Source organism: Odontesthes bonariensis, chromosome 15 (assembly GCF_027942865.1).
Source record: "Odontesthes bonariensis isolate fOdoBon6 chromosome 15, fOdoBon6.hap1, whole genome shotgun sequence".
NCBI lineage: Eukaryota > Metazoa > Chordata > Actinopteri > Atheriniformes > Atherinopsidae > Odontesthes > Odontesthes bonariensis.
In genome coordinates this window covers 35,613,884-35,635,969 of record NC_134520.1, presented here as the reverse complement: position 1 = coordinate 35,635,969, position 22,086 = coordinate 35,613,884, and the positions used below count along the sequence as shown (strand labels likewise).

At 42.7% G+C, this 22,086-nt stretch overlaps 1 protein-coding gene across 2 annotated transcripts in view; it reads right to left on the bottom strand.

The window, feature by feature from the left end:
* The window catches only part of pde4dip (phosphodiesterase 4D interacting protein), a 159,821-nt gene that overhangs the window by 118,528 nt on the left and 19,207 nt on the right, over positions 1-22,086 (bottom strand). For both annotated transcript variants that reach the window (XM_075486076.1, XM_075486075.1), the window contains exon 3: positions 15,272-15,339. In XM_075486076.1, the coding sequence (XP_075342191.1) occupies positions 15,272-15,339 (68 nt within the window). The remainder of the gene's footprint in view (positions 1-15,271; positions 15,340-22,086) is intronic.

The window sequence follows — 22,086 nt, the reverse complement described above, 5'->3', positions numbered from 1 at the left end:
AATATAAGATATAATCTAATGACTAATTATGGAACAATTAATATAAATGAAATGATTAAACTGTTTTATGCCACCAGAAATGAATAATCTAGAAGCTCTTTGTGGGTTTTAGACTGGAATTAAGATTTGTTCCCATTTCTTTAGCTGCATGTGTGAAAAACAGCAAAGATAACACAGTGTGACAGACAGAAAACAGGATTTTTGCAGCAACAAGGTGATTCCCAAAGAGCTGTTAGCTGAAAACTTGGCATATCTCAGCATGGTGTGCAGTGTGTCCTTAACCCTTTAGGCGCCAAGATTGTTTTTTGAAAATACTGGATTTTGACATTAATATTTCCAAAGCTGGTGGCTGAAAGGGGGTTAAAGATAGATGCCTACTGTACATTAGAAAAATGTTGCCCATGATCCATAGTTTATGTGGGGTATGAAATTATTGATCTAATTTGCATATTATGGCGTCATCAGGTGGCAGCCATTTTGAATCTCATTATGTTCAGGAAATATTGGAATTAAGTGATTATGAACTTGTTTTTTTGAAACTTTTTTTTCTTTTTGTCTATTTATCATCATCTATAATGATCAGGGAACAGGAAAGCAACAATAAAACAGAATAATGTAGTAAAATATTACTATATCATCATTACCATATAGTAGGAAAACGCATGTGAAAAGTTGCCTATATTTTTTCAGGAAATGGTGGATATTGACTTGATGTTTGAACTTATTTTCATTTTTCTGTCTTTTACCATCATTCATAAGGAGGAAACCAACAATAAAACAGGAGAAAGTGGTAAAATACTGTCATCATTAGGCTACCATAGGGTAGGAAAACACATGCAAGAAGTGGAAGACATTGAATTGATTTTTTTTTTTTTTTAACCTGTTCAACCTTATTCATAATGATCAGGAATGAGGAATACAATAATAAAACAAGTGGTAAAATGTCAGGATCATTGCGCTGGCGGATAGGCGCGCCGCGGCACCGGAGGCTGGGTGGAGAGAGCGCATGCTAAAGATACCAGACCCACTTCTCCCACCCCTGATTCCTCGACCAACACCTCTACGGACACTGCGACCGCGTTCCCCACTACCACCCACTCCATTGAGGTTGGATAACGGCAGCGAATGAGTTGGAGTGTGTGTGTGTGCTTGGAGAACAGCCTCGCTTCGCATGCCGGCACCATTGCCTTCGGAAGTTTCACCGTGGGAAGCATGAGCGCTCGTCCGATCCTCCTCCTCACGAGGCAAAAACTCTCCTTCGGAGTCGGAATCGGCAAATAGCATGCTCAATACTTCCGCACGGTTCAACTTCTTACAAGCCATGGTGTTAAAAACTCACTAATAGTTCGCTGACAATAAAAATTCGACTCGCACGTCTCTACAGAAAAGCTCTGAATAACTACTTCCGTATCTGAGCTAGCGCGGCTTTTTTGCACTGCCTTATAAAAACACTGTGAACTACAAAATGACGTGAGCTTGGTCTTGTTTGAAAGGGTAACATGTTTGCCAACTAGTGGTAGGAGGACTGAACACCTTAAAGCCCGTTTATTTTATCTACAGACTGTTTTGTTTATGCTGACGTCATGTCGCAATTCTGCGACTTTGGCGGTTAGAGGGTTAAAACATTTGAGGAAACTGGACAAGTGGAGGACAAAAGAAGAAGTGTCAGGCCTAAAGAACTATCTACAGCAGATGAACAGGATCTGAAAGTGATGTCCTTAAGAAAGAAGAAAAAAATCCAGATTATAATAAGTGACACAGTGGGATTCAAATTCAACCTTTAAGGTCTATTTTCTGGTTTCTTCACCCAGATTTGGCCTTTTTCATCAACTTTTTAACCAAACAGACAAAAGAAATTTAGATTAGGTAACCATAGTAACGGGTTCTGGTAAAAGAGGATGGTGACCCCACTATGATGAACATGTCTGCAGAAACGCTCGTCTTGGGACTAAATTGACAGAAAAGTGCCACAGATTTTACAGTAACTGTGATGTGAAAAAGCAGCTGTGATGTCATCTAATTTGAGCTGGAGTGGATCTGCCGGTTGGCTGAGCTGAAAGCTGAGCTGAAGTGTATCGATCTGCGGCTCGTCTGAGTGCTGCAGCGGTGAAAACCGATCCCTCCTCTGTCAGCGCGTCCATTAGGGCTCATGGGCTCATCCCCCGGATACACTGCTAAAAATACAGCCCACTGCTGTCTGTGATCCCAACACCATTGTAGCGAAGGGGAGTAGAGTTGCGCCGCCGGGACTCGAACCCCGGCCTTCTGGGTACTAAACTGGGGCTCTGACCACTACACCAAAGAGCCAGGCTCATTGGCGTGACAGTCAGAACACACCCACAACCCTAGTGATGGTCACTCCATCACAACCATCATTCATGCAGCCGTTTCAGTGCAGAGCTCTGATTGGATCTCTTTTAAAAGTGTTGCTGGTGTCCAGCTGCAGTCCACACAGAAACAGGAAGTGTCCTCAGGATATGTTGGTCAAAGGTTTGTTTAATTGTGATGGACTTGGTTTCATGGGACTGAAAGGATCAGATAATTGGCTAAATTACAATCAGACTGAGTTATTAAATTCATGTATACACCTTAATCTGACTAAGAATGGGACCGGATCGGATTAAGGGCTAAATAACAATCAGACTGAGTTATTAAATTCATGTATACACCTTAATCTGACTAAGAATGGGACCGGATCGGATTAAGGGCTAAATAACAATAAGAATGAGTTATTAAGTTCATGTATACACCTTAATCTGACTAAGAATTGGACCGGATCGGATTAAGGGCTAAATAACAATCAGACTGAGTTATTAAATTCATGTATACATCTTAATCTGACTATAAATTGGACCGGATCGGATTAAGGGCTAAATAACAATAAGACTACTGGCGGCCTGTCCAGGGTGTAACCCCGCCTCTCGCCCGATGACCACTGGGATAGGCTCCACCCCCCCCCGCGACCCGACCGACGGATTCAGTGGGTATAGAAAATGGATGAATAACAATAAGACTGAGTTATTAAGTTCATTTAGACACTTTAATCTGACTAAGAATTGGATCGGATCGGGTTACTCGCAGTCGGATTAAAGACCTCGGTATGCTACTCCGTAGTTTTCCGTCAATCCAACTCCGTGGTCACGCAGAGGCTGTTAAACCTTTCGGATACGCAAGGCAGTTCACCTCCCAATCAGTAGGCGGCGCTACGCCCCAGCCAGCATGCCCATGTGGGGCCCATAAGGTTTAAATTTGGGCTGCAGATAAGGGTCCCAGGTGGGTTTGTTTAAGGGTTAGGGTAACCCTAATTATTCCAAAGGCAATACAGATAAACACATCACACAAAGTAAAAGAATGTTCACATTCAAATTGGCTAAATGCAAAGTCCAACCAAAGCCACACAGAGACTTGAAAGCTGTGGAATCCAAGGAGCAGTGATGTCATCACATGTAAATCAGCTGATTAAATTCACTATTTTCATCAACTTTGGGGCACACTCAGATCGTCTCCCTTCATCTCTGAGCATTTTTCAGCTGCAGCCTGTTGAAATCTCATTAAAATCTTGTTAAAATCTCGTTAAAATCTCATTAAAATCTCATTAAAATCTCATTAAAATCTTGTTAAAATCGAAGGTTTTCTTGCTTCCGCCTGGTTTTTAGAGAAAGAAATGAGGGCTGATTTGACTGTTCTTTTTTTGCAGTGTAGGTCAGTCAGGGTGCAGACTGACTGGCATCTGTATCTATTCTCTGTGGGAGATTTGAGAAAACTCAATGGCGGAAGTCTGTCTCATTCATCAATATGACTGGACTAATGTGGATATGGATGGTGTTCCCTGAAATAAAGACCCTGTAATGATCTTAAAAAGCTTTGAAACATCATTTTTCTTCCATTTCTCTTTGAAAACAAGAAGTTATAATTATCTCATGAAAGATAGTTTCCTGTCCTCTTATTCATTCCATTAAAGTGTTAGATTTCTTTCAGATTTTTGGCTAAAAATATGAGGAAATATTGGATCTTATTCTCTTAGTTTGAATCATTTTGTGGTTTTCGAAAGAGGAGAAATGAAAAACTGTCTCTGAAAGCACCTTGTTTTAATATTCTGTCCTGCATTTACCAGCTACCATTTCATTTCCGGATCTGAATGATTTATTTCTTATCATTTTCTGAGTTTACCTCTCAGTATTGATGAGAAACAGATAAACAGTGTCTGCTACACAGGGAGCAGTGAGGATGTAAATAATGGATGAATCTGGGCACAAACTTTTAAGCTAATAACTGCTTTACCAACAAAAAATGCACCTGCAGCTAACCCCGGAGAGGCCAGTTAACTCTGAGTAACGTCAACTTTATTTCCTCAGTGAAGCTGATTTCCCTTAAGCTCTAAACTCTGTGAACTTTAGCAACATTTGAAACATTTTCAGGTGAGAAAGTAGTCGTTTAGATCCCCAACGTGTTGAAAACCTGACAAAATCCCGAATATTTACAATTTTGTTCCCACGAATTCGGCGCTACTAAAGCTAGCCGCAGTGAGCAACGCACTTCCTGTTATTTTCACCAAAATAAAATACCCGTTGCCTTTTATCATAGGAAAAGCCATTACCATACAATTGGTGCTTTTGTTTTGAAAACAGGAAGTGAACCTACCCTCGTTGTAGCTAGCTTGAAACTGCCGTTTTGACAGGAAATGACGATCGGCGACGTCACGTTACGTTGCATCTTGGGTAGTTTGAGTACGAGTAGTAACCTCATGATGCATACCCAACATTTAGGAGAATCTAGTATGCATGATTCCGGCTGATTTCGGCTGATTTCGGCTCGGGCAGGAGCCAAATGCATTGTGGGTAAACGCTCTGCATACCGTCTGATCGATGAGTATGCAGTATGGAAGTATGTAGTATGCAGTATGCAGTATGTAGTATGTAGTATGCAGTATGCAGTATGTACTATGCAGTATGTAGTATGCAGTATGTAAGTATGTAGTATGCAGTATGTACTATGTAGTATGTAGTATGCAGTATGTAATATGTAGTATGCAGTATGTAGTATGTAGTATGCAGTATGTAGTATGTAGTATGCAGTATGTAGTATGCAATATGCAGTATGCAGTATGCAGTATGTAGTATGCAGTATGCAGTATGTAGAATGTAGTATGCAGTATGTAATATGTAGTATGCAGTATGTAGTATGTAGTATGCAGTATGCAGTATGCAGTATGTAGTATGCAGTATACAGTATGCAGTATGCAGTATGTAGTATGCAGTATGCAGTATGTAGTATGCAGTATGCAGTATGTAGTATGTAGTATGCAGTATGTAGTATGCAGTATGTATGTAGTATGTAGTATGCAGTATGTAGTATGCAGTATGTAGTATGCAGTATGTATGTAGTATGCAGTATGTAGTATGCAGTATGTAGTATGTAGTATCCAGTATGTAGTATGTAGTATGCAGTATGCAGTATGTATGTAGTATGCAGTATGTAGTATGCAGTATGTAGTATGCAGTATGTAGTATGCAGTATGCAGTATGTAGTATGCAGTATGCAGTATGTAGTATGCAGTATACAGTATGCAGTATGTAGTATGCAGTATGCAGTATGTAGTATGCAGTATGTAGTATGTAGTATGCAGTATGCAGTATGTAGTATGCAGTATGTAGTATGTAGTATGCAGTATGTAGTATGCAGTATGCAGTATGTAGTATGCAGTATGTAGTATGTAGTATGCAGTATGCAGTATGTAGTATGCAGTATGTAGTATGTAGTATGCAGTATGTAGTATGTAGTATGCAGTATGTAGTATGTAGTATGCAGTATGTAGTATGTAGTATGCAGTATGTAGTATGCAGTATGTAGTATGCAGTATGTAGTATGCAGTATGTAGTATGTAGTATGCAGTATGCAGTATGTAGTATGCAGTATGTAGTATGCAGTATGTAGTATGCAGTATGTAGTATGCAGTATGCAGTATGTAGTATGCAGTATGCAGTATGTAGTCTGTAGTATGCAGTATGCAGTATGTAGTATGCAGTATGTAGTATGCAGTATGCAGTATGTAGTATGTAGTATGCAGTATGTAGTATGTAGTATGCAGTATGCAGTATGTAGTATGCAGTATGCAGTATGTAGTATGTAGTATGCAGTATGCAGTATGTAGTATGTAGTATGCAGTATGTAGTATGCAGTATGCAGTATGTAGTATGTAGTATGCAGTATGCAGTATGTAGTATGCAGTATGTAGTATGTAGTATGCAGTATGTAGTATGCAGTATGCAGTATGTTGTATGTAGTATGCAGTATGTAGTATGTAGTATGTAGTATGCAGTATGCAGTATGTAGTATGCAGTATGCAGTATGTAGTATGCAGTATGCAGTATGTAGTATGCAGTATGTAGTATGCAGTATGCAGTATGTAGTATGTAGTATGCAGTATGTAGTAGGCAGTATGTAGTATGTAGTAGGCAGTATGTAGTATGTAGTCTGTAGTATGCAGTATGCAGTATGTAGTATGCAGTATGTAGTATGTAGTATGCAGTATGTAGTAGGCAGTATGTAGTATGTAGTCTGTAGTATGCAGTATGCAGTATGTAGTATGCAGTATGTAGTATGTAGTATGCAGTATGTAGTATGCAGTATGCAGTATGCAGTATGCAGTATGTAGTATGTAGTATGCAGTATGTAGTAGGCAGTATGTAGTATGTAGTCTGTAGTATGCAGTATGCAGTATGTAGTATGTAGTATGTAGTATGCAGTATGCAGTATGTAGTCTGTAGTATGCAGTATGCAGTATGCAGTATGTAGTATGCAGTTTTGAACACAGCCCAGGTTTCCAGCTGAGTGCGTCCCAAAGGTCAGAGGTGCAGCACGGCTTCCTGCTTCCTGGGCTGTATGAGGGGCAGTTAGAAGCACAGAAGACTTTAACCTGTGATGAAACCCCAGCATTCCCTCCTACTGAGAGAACAGTTTCAGTGACAGGCTGCGGCACGTGAAACCTTTCAGCTGCTCGTAGTTTCACATGTGCGTGTTCCTCTCCTCCCCGTTGAATCTAAATACATTTCAACATTACAACCCGGCGCTGACTGGCTGAGCTTCACACCCATTCCCCGCCATCTGTGAGGGAGCTGGACATGCATTTGCTGCCTTTGCCTTTCATCCGGAGTCACTACCTCTGTGTTTTATGGAGTTACCATGCAGAGCTACATCACGCAGCAAATCAGAGCCAACAGCTCCAGGGCTGAACTCTCTCACACACACAATATTCTGACCTATTTTCCAACGCCACAACAGAAACTGGGAGAAGTCAGGAGGAGATAAAAGGGGGAAAGAAAAGAAATGTGCAGTTTTAATCAGGCTCAGCTGCGCTGTCGGCTGCAGGATCGAGTGTCGTCTTTGATTTGCTGGCCCAACAGCGCAGAGGACGGTCCTTTGCTGCCACTCTGGCAGCAGTAATCCACCCCTGACAGACCTTTCATATCGCATGTGGCTTTTTTAAGGAAAGAACACTGAAGCTGAGGTCAAAATAACAGATTAACAACCCTAATTTGTCTTGAGGTTTTAATGGCTGAAATTATGTGCAATCGTCCCCCTTCTTCCATCAATCCAAGTGTCTCGGTGGTCGGTTTGAATTCACATTTATGGACGGCCATGTGCTTTCAATTTCTTCTGTGGACTAATAAAGGCCTTTTTGAGAAAGGAGGCGTTTTGATTGGGCGATTTTCCCTTTTTTTTGGTTGTGAAAACCTCAGGACAGCAGAGTGTGGATGTTTGACAGCTGCAAACGCTGCTCCGGCAGGTTCAGATTTCCCCCAGAGAGTCGGAGGCAGGGCCGATTCTTTAAACTGAGGCAAACAGACGCACACACATGCACGGTCGACCATAACCTGGATTCAATAACCCCGACCGCTCTATTAAGATGAGAGCACCAACGTGCACGCTGTCAGGGAAACTTAATGTGGAGCTACGGTGGCAAAGGAAGGTCAACAAACTTTAATGCGCTCCGTCAGAATGTGGAAACTCTTCCCTCAAGAAGTCGACGGTTTCTGCTTTACATTTTAAATCAGTTGTTTCCGTTGGTTACAGTTTGAGTCTGAACTGTAAATGCTCCTTCATGCTGACGGGAATCAGATCCGTGACTACGCTGGAAGCAGTTTTACAGCTTTCTGCGGATATCACCCGCAGCGATGCCCACGCCTGTTTCTGCTTACACACTTCTGTGAGATCCTTCAGGACAGTGATACTCACTATTTTTTTCACAAGAGCCACATTGGCAGAGCAAAATCAAGGGAAGAGCCACTTTTACCACAACATACTAAAGTCCCCTTTTGCAAACATCCAACAAAAAAAGAAACAACACAGCCAATACATTTTCAATTCAGACCACATGTACCTTAATACTGGGCTGAGCGGAAGCTGGCGTGCATGTCCTCGACTTTCTTCATGTTGTATTTGTAGTTTGTTGTTGTAATCATAGTGAGACATTTAGGATGAGCATGGTTTTTGTGCTGGTTTTTGCCCTTTTTTAATTAAAAACAGATCCATTGTGCCTGCATCTCATGCTGACTAAAGGAGCTAGCGAGCGCTGGCTAAAGGAGCTAGCGTGCTCTGGCTAAAGGAGCTAGCATGCTCTGGCTAAAGGAGCTAGCGAGCGCTGGCTAAAGGAGCTAGCGTGCTCTGCGGTCAAGTGTGACGGTGGTTTAAGCGGGCTGCGTTGCCAGGTTTAACAGAGCCCCCTTTAGCCGGTAACACCATTAAGCCTTAATTAATACTTAATAAAAGTACTTAATACTGTGCGGTATTCGCTGTGTTATTTGAAAAAATGTATTGTTATTGTTACCATATTGTTATAAGCTACTATGCGAGTGCGAGCCGCCAATTAACGCTTGAGGAGCCGCGCAATGAGTATCTCTGCTTTAGGACGTCGTAAACATCTGTTTTGTTTTGCTATCATTCCCGAAGGAAACGAATCGATAAGCGATATTGCTAAGGAAACAAATCGCTAAGAGAATCGACAAGGAAACTAATCGATAAGCGATACTGACAAGGAAACGAATTGCTAAGAGAATCGACAAGGAAACTAATCGATAAGCGATACTGACAAGGAAACGAATCGCTAAGAGAACTGATAAGGAAACAAGCCGATGAGAGAATCGATAAGGAAACGAATCACCAAAAGAATCGATAAGGAAACGAATCGATGAGCGATAATGGAACCGGAATTGCTAAATTCTTAACAGTTCCCATCCCTGGGTGCATCGTTGTGAACGGAACGTAGAACAGAACATCCTCTTTTGGTCGGGCGAACATCAGGACTTCTCTTAGTTTCTTTAGATAATACATGTTGAGTGTGAACATGAAAATAACTCATCGTAATAATGGTTTTTCAGTAGATTTGGATCTGAATACCACATGACTGCTGTAGAAAAGTGCAGGTGTGGAGCTCAGTGAGATGTGTGTTCGACTTTCATATATCTACTAATACCACTGATTGTTATAATTAACGTCATTAACACGGCAAATCTAAACTGCTGGACCTGTTGGTGGCGCAGAGTCCAACAAGATCCTGATCTTTTGGGTAATTTTAAGATGTTGTTGGAACATTTGCACAAGCAGGACGTCATCATTAACTCGTGTTGATTCAAGGCCAATCAGACCTTTCTGAAAGATAAATAACATCCAGCGCTTTCCAGCAACGAAAGATTGGTTTCCTGATGTAATCCAATCAGGGTAGTGATCCATAAACCCTCAGAGACTCGGACAACTTTGAGTTTAATGAGGGGAACTCCTGCTTTTCAAAAGGCCAAAGCAAGTATGAATATGATTAAAGGTGTTTTCCTTTTGTTTGGTTAAAAAAAGCAACATAACGCGTTTCAGTAAGAGGTCTCATCCACATGCCGTCGAGCAAAATGAACCAGCATCTAATAACCCTCCAACATTTATCCAAATTTGTCGACTGACAGTTTACAGCATGTGCAGCCTTCAGTAAACTGTCTGAAATATGCAGAAGAAAAACAAGGAATGCTCCTCATAATGAGCGTCGCAGGTCTGCAACATATCAACCGGAGTTCAAACACAACATGAGCAACCTCAGCCCATTTCTCCTCATCCTTCAGTACAAAGCCTGTGTTTAGGTTGCCTCCCAGTCTACTGTCTGTGCTGCGTTTCTGCTCAGAGCGTGACTCATCCCTTCATCCCTCAGTGGGACCTTCAGAGGGAAACTTCAAAGGAAACCGTGATGCAGCCAAGGCCTCGGCTCTCTGCATCTGCTCGCAGCTTCAGAGGGAATATGTCTTCATTCTGAACATAATAAGCCGTGTCTTTATGGTTTCTGATTCTATCGCGGCATCATTTTAAGCACATGTTCCCCATGAATAAGTCGTATGTTTGGTGGAGGCAAACCGAAAACTGACATGGTTACAGGAGACAGAAACATTCTCAATTATCAATGATTAACATCTCAAAATATAAGGACATATATATATACGACACACTCTATCCTCATTTCTTTCTGTTCCTTCTTCATATCTCAGCATGGTGTGGAACAATTAATATAAATGAAATGATTAAACTGCTTTATGCTACCAGAAATGAATAATCTAGAAGCTCTTTGTGGGTTTTAGACTGGAATTAAGATTTGTTCCCATTTCTTTAGCTGCATCTGTGAAAAACAGCTTCATAGTTTCAACTTTTGTGTACATTTACGTTTAAAACTGCTTTCAGTTACCAAAAGAATCAAATTAATATATGAAATTCAGTTAAAAAAAAAAAACCTTAATCCCAAAATAATGAATGTTATCACGTCTAAAAGTAGGAAAAAAAACAGACAATAATAAGAATTATATGTTATTCAACGTCAAGAAAAAGTAAATAAGATTCAATTTAAAGCTTAAAAAAGGAATAGAAGATATAATCTAATGACTAATTATGGAACAATTAATATAAATGAAATGATTAAACTGTTTTATGCCACCAGAAATGAATAATCTAGAAGCTCTTTGTGGGTTTTAGACTGGAATTAAGATTTGATCGGACCTCAACATTACTGAAGCAGTGTGGGATCATGTTGGCAGAGAACGGAACAAAAGGCAGCCCACATCCAAAGAAGAGCTTTGGGATGTCCTTCAAGAAGCCTGGAGAACTATTCCTGAAGACTCCTTAAAGAAAGGACAGAAAGCTCGTCTGAGAGGGTTCAGGCTGTGCTGGAGGAGAAAGGAGCTCAGAGCAGATATTCACTCTAAAGCTGCTCAGAGCTGAACTAACTCTGGTTCTGCCTCAGATTCTGGGTTTATGTTCATGTTGGAACATGTTTCAGTGAATCTCTGCAGCTGTTACCATGGAAACATCTGCAGATATTCACTTTAAAGCTGCTCAGAACTGAACTAACTCTGATTCTGCCTCAGATTCTGGGTTTATGTTCATGTTGGAACATGTTTCAGTGAATCTCTGCAGCTGTTACCATGGAAACATCTGCAGATATTCACTTTAAAGCTGCTCAGAACTGAACTAACTCTGGTTCTGCCTCAGATTCTGGGTTTATGTTCATGTTGGAACATGTTTCAGTGAATCTCTGCAGCTGTTACCATGGAAACATCTGCAGATATTCACTTTAAAGCTGCTCAGAACTGAACTAACTCTGGTTCTGCCTCAGATTCTGGGTTTATGTTCATGTTGGAACATGTTTCAGTGAATCTCTGCAGCTGTTACCATGGAAACATCTGCAGATATTCACTTTAAAGCTGCTCAGAACTGAACTAACTCTGGTTCTGACTCAGATTCTGGGTTTATGTTCATGTTGCAACACGTTTCAGTGAATCAAAACTCAGATTCTTATAAAAACAACTTTAACTTTTGGCTGTCAAATTAGACCCAAGATGCTAAAGATTATAAACACATCAATAAGCCATTTACAGACTCAAAAATCAACTTAACACACTTAATATTCCTGTTTGAGCATGTTACATGCTTTCAAAGAAAAAACTTTAATGGCATTAAATAGGATGTGATGCTGACCTTTCAGTGAAGGAAGTGAATCCTTTCAACACTTCAGGCGGTTCATCCAAAAAGAAAAAAGTTTCACCTTTCAGATCATTTAATCTGGTCTGCAGCGCAGTCCAAACCCTCCACATTACGTCCCTCCGTCCTTCACTGAACGGGGGGGGGGGGGGGACAGGGTAATTGCAGCAAGCACCTAGAATTATATCGGACCCATAATGCACCTGGCAGAGCTCCCAGAATCCATTACTCTGGAAAAAAAGCAGCTCAAACTGTCTGTGTGGCTTCAGAAACAGAACGCTTGATCATCTAAAAATATGCCTCGGTGCAGCACATTTAAATAATGTATCTGATTATGTGGGGACTTTTAAAATGGCCCCTTTCGTGGTTAGGACCCAAAGTTCCATCGACGTCGGTGGCATCACGAGGGGGAAAAAAGGGGGAAAAAGGGGGCAGGTGACGCTTTTCTTTTATGTTAAAATAAAAGTCTGAAAAACAAGTTAAATGCCACGAGTCAGCTAAAGGAAACAGATCTGAGCCAGTGGTGGATCGTCCCCAAACAAGAGGAAGAGCCTGGAATCTTCACTTCGGCCATGCTTTGCCTGCACAACACTTTGAGTTGAACTCAGTTATTCATAGTTTTCATGGGTGGAATTTGTGTGCAGTTTTCCAGATGTGTTCAGTGCGTTAGAGTCTCGGATACCATATTAGAGAATGTGAAATTAACGTCACGCTGCATTAAGTTTTGAGTAATTGGGTTAATTTGTTTGCCCCGTTTAAAGGCTCCAACCGGCACAAAGTCTGCCTTTCATGTGCAGAGACCCAAAAAACCCCAGGATCGGGTTTTTAAACACATGATGAAAGATTAAGCTCTGAAATCAGGTCTGAATCCATTTCTACTCGATATCAGATGACAAACATCTGTCCACTGGTAGTTAAACAAAAGCCTCGTTAGCAAGTTTCAAGATTATAGCAAAACAGTGACCTCCAACGTCCTCTGAGACGTTGGAAATACTGTGAATGAAATAATTGGCTGAATTACCCTAAATGAGGTCAGATATTACACACATTTGTAACCTTTGAATGAGGGCATCCATTCAATCTCAAAGCAAAGTTTCAGTGGGATCAGAAACAACTTTGTGAATCTGACCAGCCGTTTCCCGTCCGAACCGACAGAAGATAAACTCAGTGGCCGGCCGGAGATGATGTAATATCCCAGATATTCACAAGGATTAAGGTCAGTTCTGGTCTTTCATGGATCCCTCCCTACATCCATCTAACTATCCATCCATCCATCCATCCATCTAACCATCCATCCATCCCTCCATCCATCCATCCATCCATCTAACTATCCATCTATCCATCCATCCATCCAACTATCCATCTATCCATCCATCCATTCATCTAACTATCCATCTATCCATCCATCCATCCATCCATTCATCCATCCATCTAACTATCCATCTATCCATCCATTCATCTAACCATCCATCCATCCATCCATCCATCCATCCATCCATCTAACTATCCATCTATCCATCCATCCATCCATCCATCCATCCATCCATCCATCCATCTAACTATCCATCTATCCATCCATCCATCCATCCATCCATCCATCCATCTAACTATCCATCTATCCATCCATCCATCCATCCATCCATCCATCCATCCATCCAACTATCCATCCATCCATCCATCCATCCATTCATCCATCCATCTAACTATCCATCTATCCATCCATTCATCTAACCATCCATCCATCCATCCATCCATCCATCCATCCATCCATCTAACTATCCATCTATCCATCCATCTAACTATCCATCTATCCATCCATCCATCTAACTATCCATCTATCCATCCATCCATCCATCCATCCATCCATCCAACTATCCATCCATCCATCCATCCATCCATTCATCCATCCATCTAACTATCCATCTATCCATCCATTCATCTAACCATCCATCCATCCATCCATCCATCCATCTAACTATCCATCTATCCATCCATCCATCCATCCATCCATCCATCCATCCAACTATCCATCCATCCATCCATTCATCTAACCATCCATCCATCCATCCATCCATCCATCTAACTATCCATCTATCCATCCATCCATCCATCCATCCAACTATCCATCCATCCCTCCATCCAACCATTCATCTAACTATCCATCCATCCATCCACCCATCCATCCAACCATCCATCCATCTAACTATCCATCCATCCATCCATCCATTTATCTAACTATCCATCCATCCATTCATCCATCCATCTAACTATCCATCCATCCCTCCATCCATTCATCTAACTATCCATCCATCCCTCCATCCATTTATCTAACTATCCATCCATCCATCCATTCATCCATCCATCTAACTATCCATCCATCCCTCCATCCATTCATCTAACTATCCATCTATCCATCCATCCCTCCATCCACCCATCTAACTATCCATCCATCCCTCCAACCATCCATCCATCCATCCATCCATCTAACTATCCATCCATCCATCCATCTAACTATCCATCCATCCATCCATCCATCTAACTATCCATCCATCATCCCTCTCTCCATCCATCTAACTATCCATCCATCCATCCATCTACCTATCCACCCATCCATCCATCCATCCATCCATCCATCCATCCATCCATCCATCCATCCATCCATCCAACTATCCGTCCATCCATCCATCTACCTATCCATCCATCCATCCATCCCTCCATCTAACTATCCATCCATCCATCCATCCATCCATCCATCGAACTATCCATCCATCCATCCATCCATCCATTCTCTCTGTAAGCTCCATTTCTGCCGTCTTTTCCCACCTTCATCTGTCTAACAAATGGGCCAATTTTGACAAACTATTTATCCAAACTGAACCAAAAATAACCGAGCAACAGATAACAAAAGAGCGTAGCTGGTGAGATTAAACACAGCTGTCCCAACATGCAGCCCTGAGCTGGAAGACAGCACTGAGAACCTGCCAGAACAAACAAATCAGTCAGTTTCAGTTGGTCCGATCAGCTGACAGCCAAAGGAGAGACCTTTGGATGCTTTGGATTAAAACACGGGTGCACAGACACACCTCCTGTGGATACTGGTCAGAAACCTGCATCTAATCTTAGATGCTCAGTGAAAAGCATCCAACTCCCTTTGCTCTGTTGCCACGGCATCTTCTCAAACACTTCAGTAGTGATTAACAGCACGCAGAGGCAGGTTAGCATTAGCCTCTTTTACAACAAGAACTCAGCATCCCGCAGAGGTCCTTACCTGCTCAAACTCTCTGAGGCTGTGCATCTGTACCGGCGGGCCTTGGTCTGTTTCATCACATGAGAAATCTGCACAGACAGAAAAAACAAGGATGGAAACAGATCAAATCATTTCACAGGAATCGTTCACAGCTTCCCATGACTGTGGGAGAAGGATTTCTTATTGTGCGTTTCCACTGCTGGTTCCAAACAGGTCCTTTTACTGTGTCCTGTTAAAAAGTCAGAGTTTCTGAGGTTACTGATGTTTATGCATCGGAGCAGCATCAGCAGGATGGACTCCAGCACAACAGCTTAAAGCATTGGTCACCAAACTTATTACTCTGGCTCACCAGAGAAGGTGTAGTCGCACATGTTTAAACCATAACAACGTCCCATATTTGTAAAATGTGAGATGGTAACACATCCCAAACATTGAGCCCTCTGATATCCCCTCCTTCTGTTAGGCGTTTGTAGCCTCAAGAACACAAGAGAGAGATGTGGAAAGTGGACGTTATCACATAGGAAGGTTGAAGAGCTAAAGAATCAAAGTAACTTAAAATATCCACCCATCCGTCCACCTATCCGTCCACCCATCCGTCCACCCATCCGTCCACCCATCCATCCACCCATCCATCCAACCATCCATCCAACCATCCATCCGTCCATCCATCCATCCACCCATCCATCCAACCATCTGTCCATCCGTCAACCCAACCATCCATTCACCGAACCATCCATCCATCGATCGATCCAACCATCCATCGATCCATCCAACCATCCATCCAACCATCCATCCGTCCATCTATCCATCCGTCAACCCAACCATCCATTCACCGAACCATCCATCCATCGATCGATCCAACCATCCATCCATCCATCCATCCATCCGTCCATCTATCCATCCGTCAACCCAACCATCCATTCACCCATCCATCCATCCACCCACCCATCCATCCAACCATCTGTCCATCCGTCAACCCAACCATCCATTCACCGAACCATCCATCCATCGACCGATCCAACCATCCATCCATCCATCCATCCATCCGTCCATCTATCCATCCGTCAACCCAACCATCCATTCACCGAACCATCCATCCATCGATCGATCCAACCATCCATCCATCCATCCATCCATCCATCCGTCCATCTATCCATCCGTCAACCCAACCATCCATTCACCCATCCATCCATTCACCCATCCATCCATCCACCCACCCATCCATCCAACCATCTGTCCATCCGTCAACCCAACCATCCATTCACCGAACCATCCATCCATCGATCGATCCAACCATCCATCCATCCATCCAACCATCCATCCATCCATCCATCCATCCAACCATCCATCCAACCATCCATCCAACCATCCATCCATCCATCCATCCACCCATCCATCCATCCACCCATCCATCCAACCATCTGTCCATCCGTCAACCCAACCATCCATTCACCGAACCATCCATCCATCCATTCATCCATCCATCCATCCATTCATCCATCCAACCATCCATCCATCCATCCAACCATCCAACCATCCATCCATTCATCCATCGATCCATCCACCCACCCATCGATCCAACCATCCAACCATCCATCCAACCATCCAACCATTCATCGATCCAACCATCCAACCATTCATCCAACCATCCATCCAACCAACCATCCATTCATCCAACCATCCAACCATCCATCCCAGGGAAACCCAGCCCCCCTCTCCAGCTCCCCCTGGGGGATCCTGAGGTGTTCCCAGGTCAGATGGGATATAATCCCTCCAGAGAGTTCTGGTTCTGACCCGGGGCCTCCTCGTCAGCTGACTCCTTTCTATGTGGAGGAGCTGCGGTTCAACTCCAAGCTCCTCCCCCCGGATGGTGGAGCCCTTCCCCCTATCTCTCAGGCTGAGCCCCACCCCCATCTGAAGGAAACTCATTTCAGCCGCTCGTACCCACGACCTCCTTCTTTGGGTCTCTACCCAGATCTGAGCCCACAGGTGAGGGTTGGAGCAAAGATGGAGCAGCAACCTGAAAGCTTCTTTGATGCCTCGGAACTGTGGAATTTCTATGAATTTGAGATCTTGAGGACTTTTTCTTTCTTTATAGCGAAGACAAAGTAATTTACAGTTTGCCGTAAACATTTTTTTTCTTCTCGATTCTGTTAATGCAAATAAAAACAATTTCTGTGAAAACTGTGTTAAAACATCCTCCTGAAGGCTGACTGCAGCACATGTACTTTCAGCTAATTCGTTCCAGGCTTTCTGAGAATCATCAGTCCAACAGTGTGAGACTCTAATCTAAACACTTTGGAGCTTTGTGAGAAACATCCGAGTTGTTCCGACCCCCCGTCTCATTATAAACTTATTAAACTTGGATGTATATGAGCGGTGTGTACATGTACACATACATCCATCGAGCTGACATGGTTTATTGTTGCCCAGCTGAAACGCATCCAGACTTCTCCAAAGCCAAACTTGTCCTCACTAACAGGCCAGAAGCATTCCCAGAAAACTCCACACTGGAGGGATTCACACTATAAATTGAGTTTTACTCCTTTAAAAGCCGAGCCAATCGGTTTGTGGGTGAGTGGGGGGAGGAGGTGGAAGACGGGATCCCGTGGGGTGCAATCAGGATGGGTTTGGCAGAGTTTCTGTCTCTGACAGCTCTTTAAACATTATTAAAAAGCTGCTTTGTAATGTAAAAATGGATGCTGGACCGAGTCTGCTCGATGTTACACAACTCCGATACGACCACCAGCGCGAGAACGCAAGCATCCGTGTTTTACTTTCATGTGCTCTGCAAAGGGCCGTCAATGAAATGATAATTCATTCCATTTCCACCAGACCCAGATGTGCACGAGAAGCCTGGATGGATGGTTTAACTTTTAAAGAAGCATATTGATTTCATTTCTCCCCGTGAGTGTTGATGAATAGATGTTGGAGATCAGTTCATAAATGTAAATCTCCATTATGAGGATGATGTTAGAGCCTGATTAAGTTTTCTTTGAGTTCCTTTTCAACAGATTTTCCTTCAGCCAATAAATAACAGACGAATGCTTTTATTTTAACAAACTGATTTTTAAATTTAGAAGCAGGCAGAGTTGTGACCTTATGGAAAATAAAGAAAAATAAACACGAAGCCAAGATATTTCATGTTTAGTCTCATCAGCTCAGGTCCAGTGTTGGAATACCTCCGATGTTCGGAGCAATTTAGGGTCTCTGAGGAGCAAAGATGCTCAGAGGATCTCCAGTTTGTCCTCAAATTCAAAATCATTGGGCCTCATGCAAGAACATTTTCGTATTTTTATTCTAAATTTCTCTTACTTTTCTCGTACGAACACGCCACGTCATATTCAACAAACGCTCTTAACTTCGTTAAACAGTGTGTAAACGACCTGCGTAAATGATGAATCCCACCCATGCGTATTTAAGTGCACGAGGATAGTAGATCTGCATACTCCACGCCCTAAATAATACCATATAAGGCTGTGCTTCCTTTCTCCTGTGCCAGGAAGTGTTGAGTCATGAGTCATGAGAATGGCATCAAGGCGCAAAAAGAACAACTTTAGGGTCTCTGAGATTGAAGTTCTGCTTTCAGAGATCCAGAAAGAACAACTTTAGGGGCTCTGAGATTGAAGTTCTGCTTTCAGAGATCCAGAAAGAACAACTTTAGGGGCTCTGAGATTGAAGTTCTGCTTTCAGAGATCCAAAAAGAACAACTTTAGGGTCTCTGAGATTGAAGTTCTGCTTTCAGAGATCCAGAAAGAACAACTTTAGGGGCTCTGAGATTGAAGTTCTGCTTTCAGAGATCCAGAAAGAACAACTTTAGGGGCTCTGAGATTGAAGTTCTGCTTTCAGAGATCCAGAAAGAACAACTTTAGGGGCTCTGAGATTGAAGTTCTGCTTTCAGAGATCCAAAAAGAACAACTTTAGGGTCTCTGAGATTGAAGTTCTGCTTTCAGAGATCCAGAAAGAACAACTTTAGGGGCTCTGAGACTGAAGTTCTGCTTTCAGAGATCCAGAAAGAACAACTTTAGGGGCTCTGAGATTGAAGTTCTGCTTTCAGAGATCCAAAAAGAACAACTTTAGGGTCTCTGAGATTGAAGTTCTGCTTTCAGAGATCCAGAAAGAACAACTTTAGGGGCTCTGAGACTGAAGTTCTGCTTTCAGAGATCCAGAAAGAACAACTTTAGGGGCTCTGAGACTGAAGTTCTGCTTTCAGAGATCCAAAAAGAACAACTTTAGGGGCTCTGAATCTGAAGTTCTGCTTTCAGAGATCCAGAAAGAACAACTTTAGGGGCTCTGAGACTGAAGTTCTGCTTTCAGAGATCCAGAAAGAACAACTTTAGGGGCTCTGAGACTGAAGTTCTGCTTTCAGAGATCCAGAAAGAACAACTTTAGGGGCTCTGAGACTGAAGTTCTGCTTTCAGAGATCCAGAAAGAACAACTTTAGGGGCTCTGAGACTGAAGTTCTGCTTTCAGAGATCCAGAAAGAACAACTTTAGGGGCTCTGAGACTGAAGTTCTGCTTTCAGAGATCCAGAAAGGAAAATCTGTCATTTTTAGCAGTGTCAGTAGTGGAATTACGGGACCTGCTAAAGCAAGTATGTGAAAAAAAATGTCAAGAAATGTCAAGAAATGTGAAGTTATTACGAGTGCTGTTAATTCCATGTCACCTGTAGTTCGTAATGTGACCGAAATTAAGAAGAAATGGTTTGATATGTAAGAAACGTCTCGGCGTGGCCAGGCGCTCGAACTAAAGCCGTGCAATCAGTTGTTGCCTCATCATGATGGCTCTTTGATGGGGGGGTCCATGAGGGGGGTCTTCTGGCACCTTCTGGTCTGCCCGGGCTGGTTCAGGTGGAGACCCTCGTTCATGGCAATATTGTACAAATCTGACATGCCTTCTCTGGGCTATAGTGCCGTTTGCCCCCCGCTGTATGGAGACACACCCACCTGGCGGTGTATGGGAATCTGATGTACCATGGGTGATAAACTGATGAGAGCTATTGATGACCAAGGGGAGCGCACGGCTCACAGAGGACTGGGACACCCCCGATCTGTCTCCAATCTCCCTCTGAAAGGTTCCAGTGGCCAAAAATCCAAGGGTGGTGAGGACCTGGACGTGTGGTGGAACTGGGTTTGATCGGCGTGTTTCTCTCTGGAGTTTTGGCTCCAGCAAGCTGCATATTTAGTCCTTGGGAATCTAAATCAGGCTGTCAGCCATTCGTCTGTCTACACGGTCTCGGAACACACGCTCTCTTCCAAGAGTCTAAGGCATCCAAAAGTAGCAAGTCAGCCGCTGATTACACTTCCCATTGACCTTTTTATACACAGTAAGATTAACCTTCAATTAGTGCATAATTTAAGTCAAACAGAATAATGTCAGCATAATTATGGGGTATAATGGGTATAACATCTGACTTTACAGATGGAGCCTCTGTCATTAATTAAATCACCAAACTACGCATGTTTGAAACACATTAAATTACAAACAGAAACATCATGAAATTCCAGCTTTCATTGAAAGATAGAAATCAGTGCTGCTTCATTTAGAGATCCAATGATTTCAAATTGATTTCTAAGACAACATCTGAATATTCTAAGGGAGGTTTATGCAATATGTTACCTTTTACTGAGTTTGTTTGACCATCTGTGGAAGTACAGCACAGCTTAAACTAACCGAAACCTTTCCCTCTTTATACTAAAAGTAATACTGTAAGAAAAAGTAACAATTTAGAAGGAAAAGATGGTGGGAATTCTGTAAAAGAAACCCATAAAACCCCAGCTGTACTCGCCTCTGGTTGTTTCCAAAGCTGTAAAAATATCCAAGTTGTGAAAAATGTCTGCGTCACTTTATAAATTCTCCCTGAAACTGGACGTGGAAAAGCCGGGCTGAGAGGAACACACCTATAAACACAGAGTCATTCATAGCTGCAGCACAGCGAGGGCATGGGAACTGTGATCAGGTGTTTGTGGGGTCACATGGCCCTGAAAGGATCAGATTATTGGCTAAATTACTATAAGAATGAGCTGAGCAAGGGTAATTCTCCTTGGATATATGGCGGTGAATGAATGGGATCAGAGGCACAAAGCGCGTCATACCCCGGTATGATAGGTGGCGCTGTACCCATTCCAGCTGTTGCTAATAGAGCCACTTCCTGTTGACCTCTTCACCACCAACAACAACAACAAACTCAGGCATTGGAGAAAGATGGAGAACGCAGAGCCAGATGAAGCTACGTCCCTCTACATTTGCTCTGTGATGAGCTGCTTGTTGCACAAACTCGATGCCCAACGGAGCATTCTCCATCGCGTTGTTTGTTTCTTTCTGACGGCGACAACAACAGGAATATCGTCTCCTTTGACTTCCGGGTCACGACCCCGGGAAAACATCTGGAGCATGCGCAGAACGCAAAGTCTGATTCACCACGTGCTTCAGCGTCTACAAGCAGGTTTAGAGTGACTTTCAACCCAGTTATCTCGGGGTCTGAATCCCATCCGATCCAGTTCTTAGTCAGATTAAGGTGTCTACATGCACTTAATAACTCAGTCTGATTGTAATTTAGCCAATAATCCGATCCTTTCAGTGCCATGTGACCCCACTGAGTGACTTTCAGTCCAGTTATCTCGGGGTCTTAATCCTGATTTATGGTCGTCAGGGAAAGGCTACGGAGGCCCTCCCGGAGACGCTCTCCGTCGCTTGCGTGCGTCGGCCAACATTCCTATCTATCTATCCGTCGAGGAGGCGGAGACTCGCGGAGACCACAAGGGTTGTGATTGGTCGGCTAACAACATAATTTCCGGAATCTCTTTCCCGGTTTAGCTCCTCTCAGAACAACAATA